At 42.1% G+C, this 20381-nt stretch overlaps 1 protein-coding gene across 6 annotated transcripts in view; it reads left to right on the forward strand.

Annotated features, from left to right (window-relative positions):
* Positions 1–1893: 1893 nt before the first annotated feature.
* GPAT4 (glycerol-3-phosphate acyltransferase 4) overlaps positions 1894–20381 on the forward strand; it is a 36253-nt gene continuing 17765 nt past the window's right edge. Inside the window, exons 1-3 of one of the 6 annotated variants that reach the window (XM_037055436.1) lie at positions 1894–2004; positions 3491–3558; positions 16916–17921. In XM_037055436.1, the coding sequence (XP_036911331.1) occupies positions 17757–17921 (165 nt within the window). In that variant the 5' untranslated portion in view covers positions 1894–2004; positions 3491–3558; positions 16916–17756. The other 5 variants (XM_037055441.1, XM_037055437.1, XM_037055439.1 and 2 more) reach the window with 5 other exon arrangements.

A 20381-nucleotide genomic window follows, 5' to 3' on the forward strand; every position in this document is an offset into this window, starting at 1 on the left:
ATACAGGTACAGCTCATTAATCATTGTCGGGCAGTAAAGATCAAACAGTACATAGTGTACAAAGAACTATTAGGGCTTCTTCTGAGTTGGGATCTATCAGCTAAAAGGCTACAAAACTTTGGGAAACAAACTAATTTCCTGCTTAGACCTTTATCACTTAACAAAGAGCATTCTTAGCAAAGTAGGCTTCACAGGATTTTACATATCCTTTCTCAGGTAACCCGCCCTTCGAAGCACAGGGCTGCACCGCCCTCTGTCATTGTTTCAGGCTTAAGTCAGGCATAGGAGGCAGATAGCCAAGGAATTTTTGGAGACTTCTCAAGGACTCAGTGGAGTCAGGCTTCATCAAAGCCAAGGGGCGAGGGTCCATCATCCCCTTTCTCCATAGCCCCTTAAATCCTTCCCTGGGGCCTCCATGTGATCATGCCTGTCTTAGGTCATTCCCTCCTTGGGGAATCTCACCCGTCATTGGCTAACTGATCAAGCATTGGGGGCCAGTTATGGAAAAAAAAGGAGCAGAAGCGACGCTCCTGCCAGGGAGATAAGCTTTGTCTCCTTAGTGGTTTATGGTCCGAAGGTCTCTCACTCAGCCTTAGCCATGGTGGGGTGGGTTACAGCTCCTGAAACCAGGCAGGGAGGTTCCCAACAATGTATGACATCCAGTTTCTTCTTAATCTTGTTGAAGGTTAGACATGGATGTGCATTCATTATTCAACTTTGTATCGAGAGACATTAAGTAGATGGCAAAAACCGGCCATCTACTGAGGGCTCCAAGAAGGTTTGTTAAACGAATTGATAAATGATTGAGTTCTTGACTATGTGGTAAATTCCAAGTAGATGTGATAACAGTTAGTGTAAGGATGAGTGGTCCAGTGTTTTGGAGCAGTCATCAAACTTACAGCCAGACTTTGAGGTCCAAGAATGTGGTGGACTTTACCCTCAAGATTTATTATCAGATTATTTAGCTTGGAATAACAATATGACAAGAGTGTGTAGAACAAACAGAGTGGGTGGGAGGGAGAGCTTGGTACTGGAGGCAAAAAACTTCTTTTAAGAACAGGAAGAAGGATTACTCTTTTTAAGTAGGACCGATTTTAGGGGAGATGATGAGACTGGGTTAGACGTTCAAAGTCTGAAGAGTTGGTGAGAAATTCACCAGCAAACTCCAGAGGCACCAGCTCGATTTTAGTAGAGAGAACAGTTCCAAATTTAGGGAGACCTTGAAAGGTTACAGCAGTGAGGGATCTTGTACACCAACCAACCCCTTGAACTCCTTGGGTTCACTAGTAAGGCAGACGAGACACAGCAATGGTGATGTGGTGGTGGTGGTAACAATGGTGATGGCAGCTAACATTTCTTGAGAGTGCCAGACTGTGAGCTAAGTTTTTTACATACAGAAATGTATTTCACATTATGACAAGGTTATTTAGCGACTCAAGCCTCCTCTCATTAATGAGGCCTGATAACACCCTCCCCAGAATTTATGCTACAGAACCTTGGGGAAGCAGCCAGTACCCCGGCCCTGGTACAGCTCTAAAACGTGGAGTCCCCTATTTAGAAAGTGTTCCCCTCATCACAGCAGGAATTACGAGGCACGCCCACGGCGAGGGGCAGGCAACCAGGGCCTAGGATGTACAGCCCCGACCTCAGTAGCACCTGGACCCCTGGGGCAGCAGTCTCTCACTCGCCAGGGGGCGACTCGAAGGTCTTGGGGCACGCCCACCCATGTCAGAGGATGCGGCACTGCCTCCCAGCCCCGCCCGACCCCAAGAAAGCCCCGCCCCACGAAACCCCCGCCGATACAATCCGGCGCGCAGGCGTGAGGGTGAGGGGCGTGAGATTAGACGGTGAGAGGGTGGGGATGGACGCGAGGGGTCACGTCAAAGCGGCGTAGACAAAGGGCGGGCGCGCGCACGTCCTTACGCATGCCTCGGCAGGCGGCGGCAGGCCAGGGCGGGAGGGACCGGTGCCGCAGGGATTTGGAGTCTTGGATCCTCGAGGTTGGTGAGTACCACCGAGCCGGCTCCCTCCTGAAGGTCACCGGCTTCAGGGGAGCCGACAGTAGAGCGCAGGATTCGGGGCAGGTGCCCGAGAGGGGCCTTCGATCCTGGGATGCCGTCCCAGCGCGCCGTCAGGAGACACCATTGGCGCTTCCTGGGGTTGCCCTGCCGGTTGCAGCGTGCCCCCCCCCCCAGCCGCAGTGGAACAGTCCGCGCCCCTTCCGCGGCCTCGGCGCAGGCAGCCAGGGCACTGTGCGGTGTGCCTCCCTCTTCCCGGGCTCTCCCGCCTCCCCGGCTCTTTGAGATGGAGTGCTCAGTCAGGTCAGCGTGAATCCCCGGGGCCCCACCGCTCTCCCTCCCCCAGCGCTGTGGAGTACAGCTAGTGGGGCTGAAGGGGGCGTTAGACATCACGAGGACGTGCCTTCGCCCACACTCTTTTCCCGTGTCCTTCGGTCTCCCTGGGATGTGTGTTCTTCCTTCTTGTTCTCAAAGGAGCCCCAGTTTTTATTTTTTTACCCCCGGAATTCCTTGCCTTCCTGTTTCGACTTCATGCCCTGCGTGGCATCCTCCTACCAGACGGTCTTGTTTATTTCCTCACTTTCCGTTCCACTTTCTCAGTTGAAAAGTTAGGGAACATGGACCATCCGAAACATAATAGCTCTGTGGAAGTGAGTTCCATATTAGTACATATATTAGTGCCTGCCACTGCCCATGCCCTCCGTGCCATGGATCTTCTCTTTGATAACCTTGAGATCAATTGAACAATTTCCTTTCTGGTTCCTTTTCCTTAATTTTGGCTGGATTTTGAGTAGCTCTGCTTAGTTTCATGTCATGTAGATTCTATCTCAACCCAAGGGATATGGTGTGAAAAGCAATTACCCTTCTGCCAAAGACTGTAGAAAAGAATCCTCTAATGATGCCAGTTTGGTATTCTTTTTCAACTTATACAGATCTTTCCTGCTTGGTAGTATGGAGAATTTCAGATATACAACAGTAGATAGAATGAATAGTGAATCAGCAGGTACCTGTCATCCAGCCTCAACAGCTCACGGTGTGGCTAAGCCTGTCCCATCCATGTCCCTGTCCATTCCCCTATATCTCTGGGATAAATCCTTGATGTCAAAAGTAGCTTGAGATTTAAAATAAAAATCTTGCTATCAAATCAAATCATAAAGTACTTTTATTGGGACACAGTCTACTATTATAAGTCCTTCAGCTAAGAAACACATATAGCATTGGAGAAGGACTAGAAAAGGGTATATAAAATGATCAAGCTGACGGGGGCAGGTTAGAACAAAGTCTCTGAGATCTGGATGAGAACTTCCAGGTCATCTTGTTTAACTTTTTCACTTTTGGTGAGCCCTCAAGGTCCAGAGAGGTTCAGTGACTTGGCCAGATCTACAGGGAATAAGAAGATTGCACTGAGGCTGGGGAGACAACTCCCAACCCCGCACTCACTTTTTCCACTGTACCATGCTGCTTGCCTTTAGGTCGTCTTCAGGAAAGAAATGTGTGGAAGGGCTGTGACTGAAGGCTCTCACAGTGAAGGATTGGACAGGTAAATATGAAAAACTTTTCTACCAGATTCTGAAATAACTAGGGGCTATGCCTTAAGTTATTTCTTAAACTACATTTGGAGCAAATGCCTAATCATAATGTTTTGGAAACATGGGAAAATTGTAACCCTAGAGCTAGAATACCAGACCAAGAATAAGAACAAACTTTAAAAAGATTTAGATACCATTCACAACTATTGAATAGTTGGGAAGGGAAATAGGATTGATTTGGAGTACACCCCAGAGGTTTTGCTTTTGATAGCAAGGAGAACCAATAGCACTCTCCCATAAATGTTGTTTGTTTTTTTTTTTTCATTAACAGATCAGAATCCTGGGGTGGATCAATTGAGGGTTAGGCTCACTATTTTTTTTTTAACAAAACCATGGTAGGCATTTCTTAGCACACTTACGCTATTAAATTTATCTAAAGAAAGACAGGTAAAGTCAGTATTTGTTCTTGTGCCTCAGTTTTCTTACCCTTAGTATGGGGATATTCTACCTCCAAGGAATGCTGCGACCAAGGGAATATTTGTATACAGAGCTCTTTGAATTCAGTTTGTATAACAGGACATAATTGTTTATAAATTTTTTTCAGGGTAGACTTTTGTGAGTTGATGATCTAAGTAACAGTAGTTATCACACACGTTTGGCAGTAGCCCTGGAATAGCAGCGTCTGGGTGTGCTGGGCAGTCATCACCCCTGAAGACAAAGGGGTGGGGGAAGGTTGTTTGTTGTGTGGTGGTTTTTGTGTTTTGCGTTTATGGAAAGAGTGCCGTTAGTCTATCAGGATTCTAGCCTAACTTGCTGGTTTTTGCTAAAGAAAACCATTTCTCTCATCTATATGCACATCACAAATGGTTACCTGTTATTTGAAAAATCTCTTACTTTCTGGAGATAGAAGCTGGAGATTTAAAATGGTTGAACTGTACTGCAGAATTGCTCTTTAAGTAAAAGAGCCTCGTGGTATGTCCTTTACATTGTACTGTTTCATGATGCTTAAGGGGAGGACTTGACCCAAGTGTCAATTCCATGTGTCACTATGTTACACAGTAATGCTTACGGTAGCATGATGAATGCTTTGTAAGAGCGCAGAATTTTAGGATTAGGAAAGGCACAAGTTATTGGAGTGTTTCCTGACTCCTTTAAGGTACTCTCTCTGTTTTAAAACCTGTACACACATATATGCCCATGCAACATAACCATAGGCCTGTCTCCACTTCAGGGGGGTCTTTTAAAATTTTGTCTCGTGTGATAGTTGTTAGTGTGTTTTGATTGTGCCTCTTATTAAACTAAGCTCAAGATTACGCTACTAGAATAATGCTTTGTAAAAAGTAGGAACATAATACATTTTTGTTGACTTTTTGAATGAAAAAACAAAAGCCGATGAGGAAACAAATCTAGGGAAGCTGAGTGACTCATAGACCAGACAGCAACAGCTGTGGCAGAAACCTAAGAAAACTGGAGCTATATTATCTGCAGGGTCTGCTTTAAAAGTATTTGATCGGTGCTAGACAGTAAAAATATAAGCCAAATATAAAATAATAGACGCTTTTTAAAAAGGTAAAAGGAAGCAGGTGAAAAGTTTTAAGAATTCATGATACAATATATAGATATTTTTAAAAATACATTTTATTGAACCCACATTATCCAGAATATCACTTCGATGTGTATACATTATTAATGAGGACTTTAATTCATTTTTTTCACTCTAATTTGAAATCCAGGGTGCACTTTACAGCACATTTCAGTTCAGACTAGCCACATTTCAAGTGCTCAGGCATCCCATGCTGCTGTGTTGGACAGCACAAAATCACTGTTAGCTGCACAGAAACATTGAATGTTTTACGTTGCTGACATTCAGTTCTGAGGTTAGGGTTGTGGTTGTGGTCATTGATTTTTTTTCTTTCGTGTTCTAGTGATTTTTCTTTGCACAATTAGGATTGTTTCAAGTTTGTGGTGAGTTGAACAAAGAAATCTGTTTCATAAATTTTGTGCCTTGGTGACAAAATGCTCTCATCCTTTTTTTTTGGTGGGAGTAGTGTCCTCATTATTTTGCATCTTAACCATTTTTCAGTACAGTTCAGTAGTATTGTTTTTTCATTTTAAGTAAGACTGCTTAGTCATTGGGGGGAAAGCTTGACTTTAAAAAATGGCTAGTAACAAAACTTAATTTAAAAAAGCCAAAAGATGTTAACAGTTCACCAAAGAAGATACGCAGATGGAAAATTAGCATCTGAATAGATGCCCAATATCATTGATCATTAAGGAAATGCAAATTAAAACTGTGAGATACCTCCTCACGTCCATTAGTAGGTCTAAAATGAAAATACTGACTGTGTCTGGTGTTAGGGAAGTTGTAGAACTTTCACGCACTGCTAGTGAGCACACAATATGGTACATCTAGTTTGGAAAGCAGTTGGAGTCTCATAAAAATCTAAACATACACCCACCTTAGTCTCAGTCAATTCGCTCCTCGGTATTTACCCAAGGAAATGAAAGCATATGTCCATGCAAAGCATGTGGCCTTGTATGGGCCTTGTAGATAGCAGCTTTATTTCTCACAGTCCCAAGCCGGAAGAACCCAGGTGTCCATCAGTAGGCGAATGGGTAAGCGTTGTGGTATATCCATACAATGGAATACAGCTCAGCAATTAAAAGGAATGAACTATTGGCACATGCAACAACTTGAATGATTCTCAGAATAATTATGCTGAGTGAAATCAGAAAAAAAAAAGATTTTTAAAGAAAAAAGGGCCAGGAAGTTGCTCCCAATTACATATATACGGTATCCAACTATAAAAGGAACAACTTTGAAGTTGAGCTTTGAGAGCAGTGTTCAGGTTTGGTAATGAAGTGTCTTGGGTCTTACAGTGCCAGCAAGTTGATTATTCTTTCTTAAACTGATGGCCTGGAATAACTAAAATATCCTACATTCTTTGTCCCTTTTTTTTCTTTTCCCCCTTTTGATGATTTATGTTGCTTTGGGGTGAACTTGGTATCATGTTAACTTATTACCCAGTGCAACTCAAGTTAGCCCTTTCTAGGCAAGGGTTTGGTCAGAGTGACCTTAATTAAGATCAGGACCCTGAAACTGACCATATTCCTGTTTTTTTCTTACTGAGTTGAGTTATCCTTTAGCCTAACTTGTCCTGGCCTTGTCTTGAACCGTTTATTTTATCCAGGATCGTTGTCCCCTATATCTGTATTCTTGGTTTTTCATCACTTCAGCTTTACTTTAACCTAGTAGATCTGAGTGTTGCCCTGTCTCCTTGGAAACACGCTTTTCCTCCTAAGCAGCAGCAGCACTTTCAAGAAAATTTCTTATACTCCACTGCTCTGATACACTTGTTAAATGTACCGCCACACGTATTTCTATTGTGTTCACATTTGTTTGTTAACCATCATATCAGAATTGGTGCATTCAGTGGGTCTGTGTCCTCACAGTACACTAGGAAAAGTGGGTGGCTGTCTCTGAAGTATAACGCACCCCAAAGCAAATCGGTCAGCCTGGGCAGCAGATTTGTGTTCTAGTTCTGCCTCTGTTACTGGCGAACTCTTTAAACTGTTCCAGTTATTTAACCCTTCCAAGGTTCAGTTATTTGAGCCCTCTTTTATAAAAAAGAGGTTGAACTAGATTCTTAATAGTTGACTAATAAAGTTGTAGTTTGTTATTTTAATATTATTGCACCCAGCTTTGTAGTGATGATTACTTAGTAGTAACTTGTGTTTATTGAATACTGTGTGTCTAGCACTATACTGATCACTTGATATGCATTCTATTCAGTCTTCACAGGATACATATTTTGATTTTACCAATGAGAAAGCTGAAGCATGGAAAGTTGATTTATTTTCCTGAGGTCACATAGCTAGCAAGTAATGGAGGCTGGAGGAATTATAAAACATCTAGCCTGACCACCATAATGTATCCACCACCCTGCAGAATCTGTATATAGGTGAATATCTTCCTGAAGAGTCTATTCTTTTTTGACCACATTATCTGAAAGTCTTTTTTTTTAGCAACTTCATCAAGATACAATTCACATACTATATAATACACCCATTTAAAGTATACAATTTAGGTTTTTATTATAGTCACAGATACATGTAACCATCACCACAGTCAATTTTGGAATACTTTCATTAATTCAAAAAGAAACCTCATAGTTGTTACTCTCTTCTCTAGTTCCCTATTCTCCCCAGCCCTGAGTAACCAGTAATCTACCTTCTGTTTCTAATTTAAATTCATATTGTACAATCACATAATATGTGATATTTTTAAAGTTTATCCCTATTGTAGCAATTATTGATACTTTGTTCCTTTTTAGGGCCAAATAATATTCCATTTGTCCATGTAAGAACGTAAAAATCCACTCAAGCAAATTTCTTATACTCCACTATTTCCCTCAATTTCCATTAAAATTTATTTGAGTCAAACAGAGGATACTCCTAGAAGCAAGACCTCAACAGACTGAGAAAAATGCTTCAGAGAATAACATTTTGCAGTTTTTTTTATGCCTTTGAGATTAAGGAGGGTAGTAAAATAGATCACATGAAAGAAAGCAGGGCAGGGTTCAGATTATGGGATAGTTAAGAATGTGTTCTTGCCCTGACTGGTGAGGTTCAGTGGATTGAGTGTAGGCCTGTGAACCAAATGACTGCAGTTTGATTCCCAGTCAGGGCACATGCCTGGGTTGCAGGCCAGTTCCCAGCAGGAGATGCATGAGAGGCAACCATACATTGACATTTCTCTCCCTCTCTCCTTCACTTCCCCTCTAAAGACAAAATCTTGGAAAAAAGCCCACAAAAGAATGTGTTCTCTTGAACTGGTCATTTCAAAGATGTGTTAACTTAGATGCACAGACACAATAGACAGGCCTTGCTTAAGGCAAAGATAAGCCTTTTACAAAAGGTGTATGCCTGCCCTGGCCAGGTGGCTCACTTAGTTGGACGGAGTCCTGAAACTGGAAAAGTCAGTGTTCATGCTGCCTGTCACTACCAAAACCAGTAAGTAGAGACAAGGATTGAATCTTTATGGGCGTTTTATTCAGATGTTGGTGATCTGAGAAGAAGGCAGGTTATGTACCCTAAAAACCACCTCAACATCTCACCTCACTTCACAGACCTTTTTATAAGAAGAAAAGGGTAGATAAGGGGTTTGGAAAAAAGGTTAATCAGATTAAGAGTTGCAGTCCTACAATGATGATTTTCCTAGTATTTTTATCTGCTGCTCAACTGGTTCTTTATCTGCGTCACTGGTCCTGGAACACAGTGGCTCAGATACCATCTTGCAGGCTTGTAGACCTCTGGGGTACAAAGGTTGAATTGCTTGTAGACCTTCTGGAGTCAAGTAGGTCATGCATTCTAGTTCCTGGAATAACAGCTTTCCACATGCATTAATCACTTAAGCCTGTCAACTATAACTAAAGTTAAAATCTTTAACTCTTGAGTTTCCCTATTAGTCCCATACACCAAAAGGTTGCAGGTTCAATTCCCAGTCAGGGTACATACTTGGGCTGCTGGTCAATTCCTAGTTGCAGGAGGCAACTGATTGTGATGTTTCTCACATCAATGTTTCTCTCTCCCTTTCCCCTTCTCCTCTTTTCTCCCTCCCCCCATCCCCATACCCTTGGGTGAGGATTAAAAAATAGTAAAGTGACGTCCTGGGCCATGACTACTCGTGACTGGCCCACTGAGGACATGATCAGATCACCTTTTGAGGTTACTTTCCATAGAACCTCTCTTTTTCATCCACACCTTCCTTGTATAGTTAAGGCATATTTTGTTCATTCAGTTGATGGACATTTGGGTTGTTCCTACCTTTTGACAATTCTGAATAAGGAAACACTGGCACAATGTTTTTGTGTGGACAGTTTTTTTCCCCCTCCCTTTTAAATATATACCTAGGAGGGGAAGCTGTTGGGCCATATGTGGTAACTATGTTTAACCGTTTGAGGGGCTACCATTTCTAAGGTGGCTGTACCATCATACATTGTCACCAGTAGTGTGAAGGTTAGATTTTTTTTTTAATTTTTTAAAAGATTTTATTCATTTACCTGGCTGGTGTAGCTCAGTGAATTAAGCACAGGCCTGCGAACCAGAGGATTGCGGTTCGATTTCCAGTCAGGGCACATGCCTGGGTTGCAGGCCAATTCCCAGCAGGGGACGCACGAAAGGCAACCATACATTGATGTTTCTCTCCCTCTCTCCTTCCCCTGTAAAGATAAGTAAATAAATAAAATTTAAAAAAAAAGATTTTATTCATTTATCTTTAGATGGGAAGGGAAGGAGAGAGGGAGAGAAATATCAATGTATGGTTGCTTCTCGTGCGTCCTTTGCTGGAAACTGGCCTGCAACCCAGGCATGTGCCCTGACTGGGGATTGAACCATGATCCCTTAATTTGCAGGCCCGCACTCAGTCTGCTGAGCCACACCATTCTAGGGCTGAAGGTTAGATTCTTAATAAGCTAAAATGTGCACTCCTGTAACTGCCTACCATAATACCAATTCTCTTGCTTTGGGGTGCCCCGAGCAAATCTGCTTTTTCTAGGCAGCCAGCTTGATCTTCAGGGTGCGCGTCATACTAAAGAGCTTCTACAAGTCCTGTAATGTAGTTAGATCTCCTCACCAACTCTCTTACAAATGAACTTCATTTGCTTATGTTCTCTTTTTAAGTTAGAAGACTAGATACATTGTATTACTTAAGGGTAATTGTAATCAAAGATAGACAGTAAGTTGTTTTCTCAGTTTCCAGTTGTTTGCTGAGTTAACTGGTAACAATGCTTCACCCAGTAGTTTGCAACTCTCTCCCTATCCTTATAACCACCCAAGTCTCTTAAAAAACAAGTTTTAAGTCCTACCCTTAGAGACTGATTTACTTCATCTGGGCTGAGACCTAGGTGAGCCAAATGTGCATCCTGGGTAGAGAATCAGTGCAACCAGTAGTGGCCATGGGAATGGTTTGGCTGGGTCGTCCGAGGGCCCACACTGCTCACATCCCGGCCATCTGGGCATCAGTATCTATTTTATTGACTTGGAATTACTGTGACAGCCCTGGCTGGTGTGGCTCAGTGGATTGAGTTTCAATCCAAAGGGTGGTTTGAAACTCAGTCAGACACATGCCTGGGTGTCAGGCCAGGTACACGGTAGGGGGCACTCGAGAGGCAACCACACATTGATGTTTCTCTGCCTTTTTTCCCTCCCTAAAAAGAAATAAACCGTTTTTTTTTAATTGCTGTGACAGTCTTACTCTTTGCTGGAGCACCCACCCAGATACTGTCTTCAAGCATGAAACATTTTTCCTGATTTCTACAGAAGTCTTGTTTCCCATCAGTGTGGTTTGGTGGTATTGGCTATGGCTGTTTGGCCTCCCTGTGGGGCCACGTGCAGTTCCTGAATGGATTCAGCACGTCCAGCCGTTTTAGGGGGTATAAGTACCTTCAGGCAGGCAGAAGTTGGAACCGGTCTCATTAGTATAATGTCTTGGCTTCTTGGGAAATACCTTCAAATGCCCCTCCTTCCTAGTAGCAGGAGCTTAGAACAGTAGTAGTAATAGTTAATAAGTTTCGAACATTTGCCTTGCTCTAGGCACTGTAAAAGTGCTTTCCTTTGTTGTCTTGTAATCTTTTGAACATTACTTTTAGTAGGTATTGTTGAACAGGAGCTTAAAGAGATTAAGTAGTTTACCTAAAGTCACTCCACTAGTTAAGTGATAAAGTCAGAATTCAAAGACTGTTGTGTTTTTTTAAATTTTTTGAAGCATGAGACTATTACCTTTTCAAAATGATAAATACAATTTTAAAGATACCAAAAAGGTAAGTAGTGACCTCTCCCTTCCACTCCTAGAGGTGGCTGCTCTAGCCAGTCACTTGTCTGCCTTTGCAGACAGGCACCTCTGTGAGAACGTGAGAACTGCACTCCCTCAAGATTGGATTTATTGTGGGCGTGGTTTCTGTATCTGAGTGGGAGATCGTTTCTTTGTGCGTACGTATACGTGTGTCTCGTTTTTAGCAGATGAATAGTATTCCGTTGTATCCTCTGTTACTGGACATTAATGTTGCTTTTGATATTACAAAGAATGCTTCAGTGAGTGACCTTGCACAGATACCATTTTGTACATGCTTCCATACAGGGTTTCTCATCCTCAGTACCATTGACATTTGAGGCTGGGTAATTCTTTTTTAAAAGAAAAACATTCATCCACTCATTTGTTTCTTTATTTTGGAGCGAGAAGGAGAGAAACATCAATGTGGGGGTTGCCTCTTGGATGCTCCCCAACCAGGGACCAAACCCGCAACCTGCACATGACGCCCAGCCAACTGCGTCGTAATGGTGAGGGTAAGGGGCTGGGTGATTCCTCGTCGTAGGAGCTGGCCTGGACGTGACGATGTTTGGCACACCCCTGCCCTCTGCCCTGTGTACCAGTCGCACCCCTGTCCCAAGCTGTGCCAACCAGAACTGTCTGCAGGCACTACCAAGTGTCCACGAGGAGTGGAAAAGTCACTGTTCTAATCCATCTTTAGGATACATTTTTACAAGTAGAATTGCTGCAACTAAGGTTATGTATGTTCGTTTAAAATTTTAATGGTGATTGCTAAATTCTTCCCTGTAAAGGTCATACCATTTTAAACTCTAACCAGCAGTAGTTGATATTTTCTCATTTTTGCTGATACTGTTGTTTATAAAATATTTTTTCCTGCCATCTTACAGTAGTTTTAATTCATATTTCTGTACTTTACAGCTAACCTTTTTATTGAACACTTAGTTCTTGCTAAGCACGTAGTATTTCTTGGCTTGTGTGTTTTGTGACATACTTTGAAATGATTTCCTCTCCATCTAAGGCTAGTACTCTGGGTTTCTTCTGATCACAATGAAATGATAACCCACACCATTTATTGAGATGTTGTGTGCGAGAGACATTCTGCTTCCTATGCTTTAAAAATGCATTATCCCTGTGTAACCGAAGTATTTATTTGTAATAAAATGCCAGATCTTCCTCGTTTGGAGTGGGTGTGTAGCATCTCTCTGGACACAGTTGGGTAGGCATGGTCTCTTGGAGTAGAACATGTCGCAGAAAGGTAACTGAGAGGAAATACTCGGCCTTGCAGTTAGGAATCATAATTGTCCAGCCTTGTGATTTGGTCAGAATTGGTTTAGATTCCCCAATTTAAATTTGTAAGTTCCCTCTGTAATGTACTTTTCCAGGACTCTCTTCCTTGTTAATCATCATTGTATGAAATTATGACTTCATGCGTACTTATGTGCTCAATACTCGTCTCTAGGCATACTTATTCTTCTCTAAGTATCTAACACCTAACTTAATGTGTGGTCCCCAGTATGTGCCCAGTAAGTAATCTGTTAAATGCATGAACTGGTCTCTCTGAAAACTGAGGTACACTGGAAATTGGGTTATTTGGGTCCCTAAAAGCACAGAATCACCCGAGGGTTGAAGACCTTAGCAATGGGCCCTGTCACATCCCTAGAATAAAGCCATCTTCCCTCCTAAAAGGGTCAGAACTAGCTGGTTCTTAGGTTTTTCTTTGGACCATTTGGGCTTTTGGGGAAAGGTCCGAATGACTCATTGAGTTTGACTGGAAGCTACAGAAGAGAATGAATACATACTCCTTGGAGACATTGGTTAATGTCTTCCTCTGCCTCATACTTAAGGAATCGTAGTTATATTTACTTCAGACAAAGTGATATTCTTTCCTAAGAATGAGCAGTTATCTAGAAATTGTGGTGTGATTGAGTTCTGATGTGAGCAACTTTCTGATATATTCAGAGATCAGAGCCTATGGTAAAGGGGCTTTAAGGTACGATTATACCTTCAAGCTGCCTCTGTTTTCTCTACTCCTAAGAATTAATATGAGGCTTGTTTAGTGTTGGCAGGATAACTTATTTGGCTGGTTCTACTGTTCTCTGCTCTGCAGTCTGGCACTGATAAGAAAGCAGGGTGGGAAGGGACAAAGGGCAGTTCACTATCTTTCTGGGGAGGAAGAACAGCTGGATCATGGGTCAGCAAACTCTTTACTTTGTAGAGGATCAGATAGCAAATATTTTAGGCTTTGCAGGTATGCTCTGTCACACATTCTTTGTTTTTATAACTCTTTAAAAATGTAAAAAACATGCCTATGTCATGAGCCTTATAAAAACAGACCATTGCTGGATTTGGCCCAGAGGTCATGATGCTTTGCCAACCCCTGAACTAGGTGAAGACATTAGTTGATTGCCTAAAAGTGTTTGCTTTCATGTTTTTGGGACATGAAGGCAACATAATTTTAGAAATTCCCAGATGATTGTAATCCAAAGAAACTGGCATGGGAAGTCAAAGTGACCCTACTATGAGTCACCTTGGGTCCATGGCACTTCAGGTAACTTCAGCCAGTGTGGCAGCAGCTGTCCAGTGGGACAGAGGGATCACACCGTGTCTTTCCCACGGGAGTGCTGGCCAAGGGTGCATGGAATGGGAGAAGGGGCCCGAGCTGTGTGGCTTAAGAATTCAGCTGGAATTAGACAGGTTTAAGGAATACCATGACTCAGACAGCAAATTCAGTTGTTTCAGAAATACATCTAATTTCCTGAACCTCTGTTGGGACGCAGTTAGAAATCTGGCATGTATAGTCAGTTTGGCTAGTTTATAAAAGTGAAAGCAGGTTTGTACCTTAGATTCTGAGAAGAACACCAAATTCGGATACTTGAGTCCTGATTCGCCTTGCGGTTTACATTCACAAGAAGTTCTGTAGAGCAGGACTGGCATGGAGGAAGTATTCGGGGTTTCAGGGGAGTCTGGGGGATGGGGAGCACGGTGGGTGAAGGGCCGGGCTCTGTGACAGATACCTGTGTCCAAATTCCTGCTCCACTGCTTGCAAGCTGTGTGATCCTGGGTGACTTCATCCTCTAAGCCTCAGTTTCCTCACCTATAAATAGCAGTGATGATGATAACTTCACCACAGGGGTGTTGTGAGAATTATGGGGGGATATATATAAAACGCTTATTATAGTAGCTCAATTTATAATGTGATGTGAGTGTGGGAGATGTCGAGGATCAAATACAGGAAGTAGTATTTGTGACTTGGTGCCACTGAACCATCATGTCTTTTAATCATTCAATGTTTGGGAACATCACAGGAGCAGTGATGGGTTAGGAGTCAGAGAACTGGGTGTGTGTCTACTTTGCTTGATTTCTTAGTGGTAAAATGGAAATAATATATGTTGACAGGTTGTGACATTGCATGTGAAAGGGCTTTGAGTTCTGTAAAGCATTGCACAAATTTTAAGTAAAGTTAGTAACCTTTTCTTTATTCTTGACCTTCTTAATGTGTTGGACTAGAGCCAGAAGTTGATATGTGTGAGGCCAAAATGTTTGTCAGAGGGACTTGTTAGCATGCTCCCAAGTTCAGGACTTGCATTGGTAAATTGTGGTTAGGGATGAGTAATATACAGCTGAAATCCTTTTGTAAGATATTTGAAATAGTGGAATTGTAAAAGGGAGTGGCTCTATTAAGTGAAAGAAGCCAATCTAAAAAGACTACATACTGTATGATTCCAACTGTATTCTGGAAAAGGCTAAACTATGGAGACAGTGAAAAGATGATTGGTTACCAGGGAAGGGTGAATAATCAGAACACGGGACTTTTAGGACAGTGAAAATATTCTGTATAGTACTGTAATGATGGAGACGCATATCGTTATACCTTTGTCCAAACCCATAGAATGTACACCAGGAGTGAAACATAATGTAAACTCTGAACTTTGGATGATTATGATGTTAATATAGATTCATAAGTTGTAACAAATGTACTTCTCTGGTGGGGGATATTGATGATGGGGGACACTGTTACATATGTGGGGACAAGCACTTTTAAACAGCGAATCAACAAAGCAAACCATCACAGTCAACTAATCAACAAAGCAAACCATCAATGATCAACTAAAGTGAACACTTTTAAGCAATCAACTAATGTCCTCACCTAGTTCAGGGGCTGGCAAACCATCGTGACCTCTGGGCCAAATCCAGCAGTGGTCTGTTTTCATAAGGCTCACGACATAGGCATGGGAGTGCCTGCGTCAAGTTACATACGTATATTTTTTATATATGTCTCATATAAAATTATTATTTTACATTTTTAAAAATTAGGTGAACTTGACATAAAATTGACCATTCTAAGATGAAAGACTTAGTGGCATTTGCTGTATTTACAGTGTTACACAACCACCAACGCTGCTACTTCCACAGCATCGTCGTCACTCCAGAAGGAAACCCCAAATGTATGAAGCAGGTGGCCCCCATTTTCCCACCCTCAACTCCCTGCAACCAGGAAGGAGGCTGTTCGTCTCTAGATTTACCTATTTTGGATATTTCATATAAGTACAGTCATAAAATACGCTTTTTTGTACCTGAGTGGATTCATTCTTTTAGCATAAAGTTTAGCATAAAGAGGTATAAAAGAAATCACTGTACCCACTTCTTAATTTTGTTGTGAACCCAAAACTGCTCCAAAAAGTAGTCTAAAAAAAAAAAAACAAACAAAACAGAGTGGCCAGCATGGGGAGATAGGCAAGAGGAGTTTGATCTCTGTAGAAATGTGACAGTATCTTGTAAAATTAAAATTATGTATTTCTTTTTCCCCTGCAATTCCCTTTCTAGGACTTTATTCTATATTTGCTTGTTCATTTTGTGTGCTAAATCATGTATGCATATGATTATTCATTACATTATTTATAGCAACACAAAAATGAAAACTTTGGTGTCCAACCTCAGAAAACCAGTTAACTAAATCATGGTACATTCTTACAGTTAAAATCTGTGTACCTATAAAAAGTGAGGGGGCAAGGTATGTGCTGGTTAAACACTCCACTGTGATATGTTAGGCTAAAAACAAAACACAATGCAAGGTGAAGAACAACGTTCATAGTATGCCGTCATTACTGTTTCGGCGGTTGGGGGTAGAAAAGATCCATTGCGATTTACTTGTACAAGCGTAGAGTAGTGGGAAGAATGTGAAGCTGGTGATAATGACTGTACCTAAACGAGAACTCTGGGGGGCAGGTAAAAGAAATGTACTTTTCACAGTATACCCTCTTTATCTTTTCAAGTGTGTCTTCTATCCGTAGATTTCTGTTTCTGTAGCCTGAGCGGCCACAGATCATACCATTGGATTTGAAAACTATGAAACCTCTGTGTGTTTTCCTTTACATTTGTGCCTGCTACCTGTTGCTCTGCCTAGTCTCTTTGACCTTGGTGCCTTGAGAAGCTGGCACTGACTCCGGCCTTACCCTAAAACAGTCCCCTACCCCCCAAAACATATTGATGTTTGTCCTCTTGATTTCTGTGACTGACGGTGTTTCTGTTTCCACCTCTAGCTTTGGCAGCATGTAAGCAACTTCTTGCCAAGAACTCGGGTCACCGCTGAGAAAGGGGACCTTAGGGAGAAGAATATCCAGAGGAAACCAATGCCAGGAGCGTCTGGAATTACACTCACCGCAGGCAGTATGAGACATTCTGTGCCAGCCTCTGTGTCCGACTGGCAAAGACTGTAGCTCTCCAGGTAGGAGGGTCCTGGAAGCAGCGTGCACCAGGAAGCCTTCTAGAGGAAGAATGGGGCCAGACGTGAACTCTCCACAATGAACACAATTTTCAGCTTATGAAGGAGTTTTAAGTAAAACAGTTATTTAATTTCCACATATTCAAGTTCAGTAGCCTTCTGTGTGGGGTGCCAGCACCCCCTCCCCCTACCGCAGGAGTTAATCAGGATTTTTCTGGCATCAAGTTGAACTCTTCTTGGTGCTTCTGGCAATGACAGGTCTTCAAGACAGATTTATCTGCTAAATGCTCTTGGGCAGGAAAATAAAGTAAAACCTCTGGAAGCTGTGTAAGGGCGGCAGAGCAGAGATCCCTCCCTCACTGCTCAGTCACAGAAAGGCAGCCCGGACCCGAGTGCTCATAGTGAAGATTGATCCTGCCTTGCTCACCTCCAAAGCCTGTCTGTTCCAAGAGATCTGGTGTTTTCGGGCTGCCTGCTGTGTGTGGCTCTCTTTGTTGTCATGCTCCTCACAAGCATGGAATGATGTGAACTTCGGAATGGAGTCTGCTTGCTCCTGGGGACTCGCTTCCTTCCCCAGGCTGGTGCTGTCTGCGAGGGCCATCTGAGAGCTGTGCTTTGTTCTTGGGGAGGAGGCATCGGCCTGGTCTGGATCCTCCACCATGTTCCTGCTGCTGCCCTTCGATAGCCTGATTGTCAACCTCCTGGGCATCTCCCTGACTGTCCTCTTCACCCTCCTCCTCGTTTTCATCATAGTCCCCGCTATTTTTGGAGTCTCCTTTGGTATTCGAAAGCTCTACATGAAAACTTTGTTAAAAATTTTTGCGGTGAGTTGTGGTGTTTACAGATGGTTGCTTCAGAGGTGGAAAGAGTTATTGTTCTTTGGTTGATTGTTACCTCGGATATGGGGAAAGTTGGGAAGTGGCATTTTGAGCAAAAAGAATCACTAAATCTGTACTTGGAAAGCCTCAGCAGTCTTTCTTTGGAGCGGAGGTACTTGTACGCTTGATTCCCCGCAGCAAAGGAGCCTATTCCAGGGCTCCATACCGTCCGTCTTTATTTCAAAGAGAGGGGCTTAAAATTAAAAAAACCACCAGATCCCACTTTTTATGTACTGGATGCAGCGATCCGAAGCTGCTGCTAAAATAGCCCCTTTCTGATGAGTCTGGGAGAGTCTTTCTCTCCTTCAGACATTTATCTTGAATAGGTTCTGGCATTTCAGACAAAAATAATTAACAGAAAAAGGGTGTTCAGTGAATTGTTTTGTTTTTTTTTAAAGATAGAGGAGATGGGTAATAAATTTCTTAACATATGTCAGAACCTAATGAATTATACTGCTGAACCAAACTGGTCATAATGTCAAATGGGTGAGAAGGATATTTCCTGGAAGCTGTTCTGTGCCCCAACACTGGTAATACCTATCTAAAGATTTGGTGATTTGTTAAAAATATCTTTTCATCATCACCAAATCTTCAGGTATTTTTGAAACAATGTAGTAGTATTTGTTCCTATAGTATCTAATGGTTCACAGAATAATTTCACTCATTTTCCTTTGGTTCCTTATAAGTCTGTAGTGGACAGGACAACATAAAATACCTACATTTTATCAAGAAGAAATAAAGGCTCAGAGGATGTATTGAATGAGCTATATGAAATGTTACATTACAGTGAGAAATTTTTCAGTGTATATCATTGAATATTTTCTATTTAATATTCCTATAAAAGTCATTATTTTACATTTTTAAAAATTAAGGTGAACTTGACATAAAATTGACCATTTTAAGATGAAAGACTTAGTGGCATTTGCTGTATTTACAGTGTTACACAACCACCAATGCTACTACTTCCACAGCATTGTCATCACTCCAGAAGGAAACCCCAAATGTATGAAGCAGGTGGCCCCCATTTTCCCACCCTCAACTCCCTGCAACCAGGAAGGAGGCTGTTCTGTCTCTAGATTTACCTGTTTTGGATATTTCATATAAATACAATCATAAAATACGCTTTTTTGTACTTGAGTGGATTCATTCATTTAGCATAAAGTTTTTGAGATTCATCCACATTGTAACGTGTGTCAGTACTTTTTTTTTTTAAGCTGGATAATATTTTACTGTGTGTCTGTGCCATAATTTGCCTGTCTGTTGATGGACTGTTTTTCCTTCTGGCTGTTGTCAGTAGTGCTGCTCTGTACACATGCACTTGTGTGCGTACCTCTCTGCAGTGGTGTGGTTTTTGAGCACAGCTTATGGTCCCCTGAGTTACCTAGCTCCTTGCTACTCAGGGGGAGGTCTGGAGGCCAGCAGCAGGGATGCCCCTAAGGGCTGGTTAGAAATGGAGGTCTCAGGCCCACTCCAGATCTTCTGGATTCTAATTTGCATTTCGACAAGATCCAGGTGATTCATAGGCACATTAAAGTTTGAGAAGTGGTAAGCTAATCAATTTTTGGAAGTTACTTTGCTAATGTATACTGTTTATTTTTTAATTTTTATTTATTATTTTTTAAAGATTTTATTTATTCATCTTTAGAGGGGAAGGGAAGGAGAGGGGGAGAGAAGTATCAATGTATGGTTGCTTCCCGTGCGTCCCCTGCTGGGAACTGGCCTGCAACCCAGGCATGTGCCCTGACTGGGAATCAAACCACAGTTGTTTGGTTCGAAGGCCTGTGCTCAATCCACAGAGCTACACCAGCCAGGGCTATAGTGTTTATTTTAATTAATCAGGAAGTCTAATTTTCTTAAATTTCAGTTCAAGGAAATCGCCAGTAGAGCTCAGGATTCCTGTGCACTGTATACCTTACTGCCCATGTCCTTTTGCCATTGTGAAAAAAACATACACCAGTATGGAATGAGTAGAACAGCTGATAAACTTTTAGGAGACAGCAGTGAGTGATATCTAGCTTTTATTCACATTTATAAGCAAATGATTAATTCATAGACCTATGGAAATTCTTGTTTTTTAAAAAATATTTTATTTATTTTTAGAGACAGAGTAAGGGAGGGAGAAAAAGTGGGGGAGAAACACTGATGTGAGAAAGAAGCACTGATCAATTGTCCCCAACTAGGGACCTGGCCAGCAACCCCGGCATGTGCCCTGACTGGGAATTGAATTGGTGGCCTTTGGGTTCACAGGCCAGTGCTCAGTCCACTGAGCCCCACAAGTCAGGGTGGAAATCCTCATTTTTTAAACCATAGAAATAGGAGTTATCAGCCTAGTGTTCTTTAGTAGCTAGAATTTTTTAACTTGGATCTCTTTGGGTGGGGCACAGGCCTGGAATCCATGTATATGCC

This window comes from Sturnira hondurensis, unplaced genomic scaffold, assembly GCF_014824575.4.
Source record: "Sturnira hondurensis isolate 20B ecotype Veracruz unplaced genomic scaffold, ASM1482457v3 Scaffold0008640, whole genome shotgun sequence".
NCBI classification, from domain to species: Eukaryota; Metazoa; Chordata; class Mammalia; order Chiroptera; family Phyllostomidae; genus Sturnira; species Sturnira hondurensis.